The sequence below is a fragment of the Otolemur garnettii genome, unplaced genomic scaffold (genome assembly GCF_000181295.1).
Source record: "Otolemur garnettii isolate 467f Iridium unplaced genomic scaffold, OtoGar3 scaffold00025, whole genome shotgun sequence".
In the NCBI taxonomy this organism is placed as follows: Eukaryota; Metazoa; Chordata; class Mammalia; order Primates; family Galagidae; genus Otolemur; species Otolemur garnettii.
This window is the reverse complement of record NW_003852420.1, coordinates 21,602,991-21,610,978: the sequence shown is the minus strand read 5'-3', so window position 1 is coordinate 21,610,978 and position 7,988 is coordinate 21,602,991. Positions and strand designations below refer to the sequence as shown.

Here is a 7,988-nt window from a genome sequence, read left to right as displayed (position 1 = left end):
CCTGCCACAACACCGGGCTACTCTTTTGTTGCAGTTTGGTTTGAACCTGCCACCCTACTCACTGTGCCACAGGCGTCGTCTTTGTTGGGTTTTTTTGTTTGTATTTTGAGGCAGAGTCTCACTTTGTCAGTAGAGTGCTGGGGCATTACAGTTCACACAACCTCAAACTCTTTGGCTCAAGCAATCCCCTTTTCTTAAGCCTCCCAAGTAGCGGGACTGCAGGCACCCAGCACAACACCCAGCTATTGGGGAACACAGGCACCTGCCACACACCTGGCTATTTTTAGAGACAGGATCTTGCTCTTGGTCTGGCTGGTCTCCAACTCCTGAGCTTAGGCAATCCACCTGCTTCAGCCTACCAAAGTACTAGGATTACAGTCATGAACCATCACACTGGGCCCTTTGTAGTTTTGTGTCTTAGATTTAAATCTTTCATCTAGGCCAGGCACGGTGGCTCAAGTGATCTTGCCTCAAACCTCCCGAGTAGCAGGCAATACAGGCACCTGCCACAATGCCCAGTACTTTTAGAAACAGGATCTCACTCTTTTGCTCAAGCTCGTCTCAAACTCCTGAGCTCAAGGTATCCTCCTTCCCAGAGTGCTAGGATTACAGGTGTGATCCACCACACCTCATTTTTAGCATCTGGATGCACTTCTTTCAAAGTGGACTTAGTCACCTTAGTAGATTGCATTGATCCTCTTGAGCTTTGATTTTAGGCCTTATTAGGGCTGATCTGTTTCATATTGCCCTTTCTTCTAGGAGGTAGTCTTTTCTCCCAAAGCATAGCCCTTACTCCCAGGGCAGAAGACCTCCTAGCATCTCCAAAAGGCCAAGTCTTTACCAAGGCCTCTATCTTAGCTGGTCTTTAATTATAACTCTCTTAGCCCTGCATAGCTCCTCTAATCTCTCCTCAGTTCTTTGGCCTTCTAACTGCTCTTTTCTGTTAGGTTCTTGGAGTCTCCCTCTGTAGAGGTGCAATTTAGGAGTCAGCCAATGACTTTGGGGAGGAGGAGATTTATATACATATTTGGCATTTATTTCTATCTGGTTTCTACCTGTCCCAGATTGTGCCTCTTGAGTTCCAGCTACTTTAGAACCCTAACTCTGTCTTCTGCTGTGTTCTGCTTGGGCTGTTTTTGTTTTTTTTGTTTTTTTTTGTGTGTGTGTGTGTGTGTGTGTGTGTGTGTATATATATAATTTTTTTTTTTTTAAATAAAAGAGGTAGAGAAGTGACTTTCTGAAGTTCCCATGCGAGCCACCAAATGATAGGTTTGAAAAATGCTCAATTACTCAGTAGGTGCTGCTCGTGGGATGAGAAAATAATTTCTCTAGACGTACAAGTTTATTTTATATTAGAGAAAGAGACAAGTGTGAGGGGAAGAGATAAGAAAGAGAGAGCAGAGAGTGAGAGAGGAGAAGATGGAGGAGTTGGTTTGCAAACTAAGTAGGATGTGAATAGGCAGTGATCTTTGCAGAGAGGAAAAGTGAGCACTGGTACAAGTGGGGAGATTAAGTGTGCTCTCTGCAGCTGATTCTTTGCCTTGACATCTGTTTACCTTTCCTCTGGCCCAGGAAGATGATAGTGTTTTCCATTCTGGGTCCTGCAGATCTCCCTGTGGCTGCAGCTGTCCTTTAAACTATCTCCTCTGACTTTCCATCTTCAGGGACTACAATCTCCTTCCTAGACCAGTCATTCCTAGGGCTCTCCTAGGCCTGCCTTTTCCTGCCTTTGGTGTGTCCGGTATAACCACCTACCTCTAATGGGGAGCTATTGTCATTCAATCAGGCTTCCTCACCCCTAATTCTCAGTGAGCACCAGCCTACTTCTGAAATGTACTTGTGGTTGGGGTGCTGGGCTCACCAAGGACCTAGCATTTATGGGGTCCCTTGGAGAGTACAGATAGAAGCATACATACTGTGTGACTGGATATTTGAAACTTATAAATCAAACTAACACATTGTTGAATAAAATGTGTTCCACCCTCTTGGGTTGACAATATACCTTTGTAATTACAAAGTACAAAAATGTGTGTAAGGCTAGAGTTTTCGGGATTGACAGTAAGCAAGTTATCAAAAATGACTGAATTCAATTTTACGTATTACATTTAAACATGGTATAATAAATGGTTATAGAAAATATTTGGAGTGGCACCTGTGGCTCAGCGAGTGGGGCACCGGCCCCATATACTGATGGCGGATGGCGGGTTCAAACCTGGCTCCAGCCAAACTGCAACAACAAAAAAATAGCCAGGCATTGTGGTGGGCACCTGTAGTCCCAGCTACTCGGGAGACTTGAGGCAAGAGACTCACCTAAGCCCAAGAGCTGGAGGTTGCTGTGAGCTATGATGTCACGGCACTCTTCCAATGGCAAGAAAGTGAGACTCTATGTTTAAAAAAAAAAAAAAATTTAATTTAAACATATAAATTGCTATCATTCATAGTGTGATTTCTTCAGGCCAGTATTTATATTCACAAATTCTTAAGTTCTTTTTTAAAAAGTTTCAATATTGGACTTTTTTTTTAAAAGTGACAGTTTTTGTTTTTTTTTTTTTTTTTTTAAGAGACCGAGTCTCACTTTGTTGCCCTCAGTAGAATGCCGAGCTCACAGCAACCTCCAGCTCTTGGGCTTAAGCGATCCTCTTGCCTCAGCCTCCCAAGTAGCTGGGACTACAGTTCCTGGCTATTTTTTGTTACAGTTTGGCTGGGGCTGGGTTAGAACCCGCCACCCTTGGTATATGGTGCCAGCGCACTACTCCCTGAGCCATGGGAGCGACCCAGAAAGTGACAGTTCTACTAAATTTGCTCAAATCTCCCTTCAAGATTATACCTCAATCTATAACAGTCAAAAAATGGTCTCTATAGAAATCAGTGTTAAGATTGTTTTGAATCTTATTCAGGGTCCTATAGACATTTTCCTTTCATTGTTCTAATTGCCTTATATTTTATTGAAATCTCATTTTGGTTCTATATTTCACATTTTTAATTTAGAAAAACTTTTCTAATAGTGGTTTGAAGCATCAGATTTATGTAAGCGATATTATACTAATTTTATAGGATTAGAGTAGATGAATTCCTTCTGGAGGGTTGTATGTTTATCTGGAACTAACTCTTGATAATTTTACATTTTTGTTGTTGTTGTTTTGCAGTTTTTGGCCAGGGCCGGGTTTAAACCCACCACCTCCAGTATGTGGGGCCGGAGCCCTACTCTTTTGGGCCACAGGTGCCACCCAATAATTTGCCATTTTTTGCTGATCTCGTGTTTTACTTTAAAAATGAATGTGAATTTTGTCTACTTCATGCTGTTTCTCTCTTTTATTTAAACAAATTAGCTACTAGCAAATAGTATTGCCTATTGCCCAGGAGGAAGAGGTGCAACATTGATTCTTTGACTGTTAATACATGTACTCGGTCAAACTGTGATTTAGCCCTAGTTTGGAAAGATGGGTAGGACAATAATAAAAAGAAATCTCTAAGACTTATTTTACTCTAATGTGCATCTTGTTGGAAAGTAAGTAATGGATTTATCTATCATTCCTATATTTCTTTTTGTTTTAACAATAGCTGAATAAATGTTATATACTATAGAAATTAAGTAGATTAAGTAAGTTGTCAGGGTGTGTTCCATTATTTTCCTATTTGTGGTGATAACACATTAGAGATGCCAGAACTCATAGGTGCCTTTTTTTTCCAACTAGAAGTAATGCCTTAGATAAACCTAATTGACTGTGATACTGCCACTGTGCAAAGTAGTGCTTTTTTTATTTATGTATTTATTTATCAACAGTCTTCACTCTGTTGCCTTGGGTAGAGTGTCATGGTGTCATAGTGCACAGCAACCTCAAACTCTTGGGCCTGAGCAATCCTCTTGCCTCAGCCTCCTGGAGTGGCTAACACAAACAGGCATGTACCACTGTGCCTGGCTAGTTTTTCTGGGAGTTTTAGTAGAGGCTTGGGGTCTCATTCTTGCTCAGGCTGATCTCAAGCTCCTGAGCTCAAGCGTTCCACCCACCTTGGCCTCCCAGAGTGCTAGGACTACAGGCATGAGCCACAGTGCATGGCTGGTGCTTTGGTTTTAATTGGCACTTAAACTTTTGGGTAAAGGGAATCTACTTAGTGGAAGTATAACAGGTAATTTCCAGTGAGTTTTGCTTTTCTGGCTGTGTGTCCAGTTCAGATGGGCCAGACAGAAACTATATGAGCTGTTTATTGCACGTTAGTCAATATAGTCAGGCTTTATTTATTTAATTTCCTGCCTGGGGATAGGTGTCTACAGTAAAAGCCAAGTTAAAAATGGGAACGAGGGTAGCGCCTGTGGCTCAGGGAATAGGGCGCCAGGGAGTAGGGTGGAGGGTTTGAACCTGGCCCCAGCCAAACTGCAACAAAAAAATACATACATAAATAAATAAATAAATACTACAAAATGACAAAATTTTAAAAAATAAAAATAAAGATGGGAATGAGGAGAGGGCGGTTGATCCTCAATTTCAGAAATAAAAAGTATGGCAGCCAGCTGCAGTGGCTCACACCTATAATCCTAACACTCTGGGAGACCGAGGTGAGTGGATTGCCTGAGCTCACAAATTCAAGACCAGTCTGAGGAAGAGCAAGACTCTGTCTCTAAAAATAGCCAGGTGCTGTGGTGAGTGCCTATAGTCCCAGCTACTTGGGAGGCTGAGGCAAGAGAATCGCTTGAGCCCCAGAGTTTGAGGTTGCTGAGAGTTACGACGCCACAGCACTCTACCGAGGGTGACAAAGTGAGACTCTGCTCAAAAACAAAAGTGAGGGCAGAATTATTTGAGTCTTCCATGTACTAACTGTGAATAAAACCAGAGACCTGGAATTACTCCTCTAAAAACTTTAACTTCTCCAAATTTGTATTAGTTATCTTCTGCTCTCCATAGTAATTAGTTGTAAAGCTCCTTTTTTTATTTTTTAAAGACAGAGTCTCACTTTGTGGCCCTTGGTAGGGTATTGTGGAGTCATAGCCCACAGCAACCTCAAACTCTTGGCTAAAGTGATTCTCTTGCCTCAACCTCCCAAGTAGCTGGGACTACAGGTGCCCACCACAACGCCCAGCTATTTTTAGAGACGAGGTCTGGCTGTGGCTCAGGCTCTTCTCAAACCTCTTGAGTTCAGGCAGTCCACTTGCCTTGCCCTCCTAAGTGCTGTAATTATAGGTGTGAGCCACCTCGCCCAGCCTATGTAAAGCTCTTTTTTAAAGAGTATCTGTTTGTCTTGGGAAAAAAGAAAGGGGAATCCAAGAGACTTGCACCCTGAAGCCAAGCTAGTGTGTCAGGAAAGGATTTAGGGTCAGGTGGTAGCTGCTAGAAAAGTGAAAGTAGGCTTCAGTCAAGGAAAAACGGGAGCCAGTGTGTCCTGGAGAAAGAGACCCTGGGCGGCTTGGTGCCCATTGCTCAGTGATTAGGGCGCCGGCCATATAAACTGGGGCTGGTGAGTTTGAACCCGGCCAGGGCCTCCTAAACAACGACAGCTGCAACAACAAAAATAGCTGAGTGTTGTGAAGGCGGCTATAGTCCCAGCTACTCAGGACACTGAGGCAAGAGATTCACTTAAGCCCAAGAGTTTGAGGTTGCTGTGACCTGTGAAACCACGGCAGTCTTCCAAGGGTGACATAGTGAGACTCTGTCTCAAAAAAAAAAAGGAGACCCTGGGGTTGAACAGTCAAAAAGCTCCTCTAGTTTCTCAAAAATTATAAAATGGAATTTTTTTTTTAATCCAAATGTACAATCTTTTGTCCTGTGATTTTGGATTTTACCAAAAAGGAATCCATTGACTTGGGGAGTGGGGAGAAGCAAGCGTGATGCACAGTGGGAAAATAGATTCACGGTTGGCCTGGTCCTGTGGCTCACACTTGTAATCCCAGCACTCTGGGATGCTGAGGCAGGTGGATTGCTTGAGCTCAAAAGCAGCCTGAGCAAGAGCAAGACTCTGTCTCTATTAAAAATAGAAAAACTGGGGCAACGCCTGTGGTTCAGTGAGTAGGTTGCCGGCACCATATACTGAGGGTGGCGGGTTCAAACCCAGCCCTGGCCAAACTGCAACAACAACAACAAAAAGTGGGAAAAAAAAAAAAACCAGAAACTGAGCCAGACATTGTTGTGTGTGCCTGTACTCCCAGCTGCTCAGGAGGCTGAGGCAAGAGAATCACTTGAGCTTAAGACTTTGAGGTTGCTGTGAGCTAACATGTTACAACACTACAGAGAGCAACAAAGTGAGACTATGCTCAAAAAAAAAAAAAAAAAAGAAAAACCTTGTGTAGAAAGTAGATTTGATCTAGTTGGATTAGAATTGAGAAGAGGAATTTGGAGCTTTCCTGCATTTCTGTTATAGAAATTGGGCATATGATAGTGCGGTTTACTAAGAAAGGGAGTATCTCTGAAGCAGGTTTGAGGAGATAATACAGTTGTAAATCTCTTGAGTTCAAGAGAACTGTGGAACATTGGAATGGAGATATTTCATAGGCAATTAAGTATTTGGAGCTTAGAAATGTAGGGAAAAAATCAGCTCATAGGTGATAGTTGAATTTGAGAGAATACTGGGGAATTGTGCTTTGGAGGAACACAGATGTTTTTGAAGTAGGTGAAATAAGTAAAAAAGACTGGCAACAAAGTAAAAGAGGAAATAGGAGGACATGGAGTCAGAATTCAAGGAAGGAGATAATTTCAAGGATGAGAGAAGGAGCGGTCAGAGAGAGGGTATGAGCTTTAAGTTAGATCCTTGACTGTTTTAAGTGCTTTGTGAGAGGCACCAATGGGAGGTGAAGAGGAATTCAAGCAGATGAGAGGGTAATTGGAGGGCAGACGGTAGTGAGCACAGGTAACTGCTAACCTTAGACAGAACGCTTTGCATTTTCTGAGACTATTGTTATGTTAAAAATAAACTGGTGGGAAGGGAAGGGATTGAGGTAGCTCACACCTGTAATCCTAGCACTCTGCCATGGACTGCCAGAGTTCAGGAGTTGCAGACCACCAGAGCAAGAGGAAGACCCTGTTTCTACTAAAAATAGGAAAAAGAAACTAGGCAGGTACCAGTAGTCCCAGCTACTCAGGAGGCTGAAGCAAGAGGATCTCTTGATCTCAAGAGTTTGAGGTTGCTGTGAGCTATGATGACAGGGCACTCTTCCAAGGGCAACAGTTTATTTTATAAACAAATAAAATAAAAAATGGTGGGGTGGTGCCTCCTCAAAGGAGTAGGCTGCCGGCCCCATATGCCCGAGGGGGTGGATTCAAACCCAGCCCTGGCCAAAAACTGCAAAAAATAAATAAATAAAAATAAAAAACAGTAGGTTTGGTGGTGCTGCAGCCAGAAACAGAGACTTTTCAGAAGAAAACACACAGGTGGTAGCTACCAGAGAAGTGTAAAGCAAAAATGTATTGAGATAATGGATGAAGGGAAGGAAACCGATGCTGGTTCCTTTGAGGGAACCTTGAAGCCCAGTTGTTAAAGACCCTCTGGTTCCATAAAATTATCATACTTTAAAAGACTAATTGTAAAATCAGACCCTATCAATATTTTATTTTAGGAATCTGGAAACTGTTCCCCAGGAAGAATCCCATTAGTCTGGAACTGGCGGATTCCTTTGCATCAGATACTCAAATGAAGGAACCACCGTTAGATGGTGAATGTGACAAGGCAGTGGCACCACAGCTGGGGCTGCTAAAAGAAATTAAGACAGAACCCGACAATGCTCAAGTAAATGTTTTACCTTATTTTATGTTTTCTCTAGAGCAGCATTTAATTATAAGTTTTAGTTATAAGGGTGCTGAAATTATTAGTTGAAAAACTTAAGTCCTGGGAGGCGCCTGTGGCTCAGTGAGTAAGGCGTCGGCCCCATATATCGAGGGTGGCGGGTTCAAACCCAGCCCTGGCCAAACTGCAACAAAAAATAGCCGGGCGTTGTGGCGGGCGCCTGTAGTCCCAGCTACTTGGGAGGCTGAGGCAGAAGAATCGCCTAAGCCCAGGAGTTG

The 7,988-nt window shown here is 42.9% G+C and overlaps 1 protein-coding gene across 1 annotated transcript in view; it reads left to right on the top strand.

The window, feature by feature from the left end:
• The window catches only part of ZMYM1 (zinc finger MYM-type containing 1), a 37,503-nt gene that overhangs the window by 4,057 nt on the left and 25,458 nt on the right, over positions 1-7,988 (top strand). Inside the window, exon 2 of the mRNA XM_012804101.2 lies at positions 7,544-7,713. Within this exon, the coding sequence (XP_012659555.1) occupies positions 7,618-7,713 (96 nt within the window). The 5' untranslated portion in view covers positions 7,544-7,617. The remainder of the gene's footprint in view (positions 1-7,543; positions 7,714-7,988) is intronic.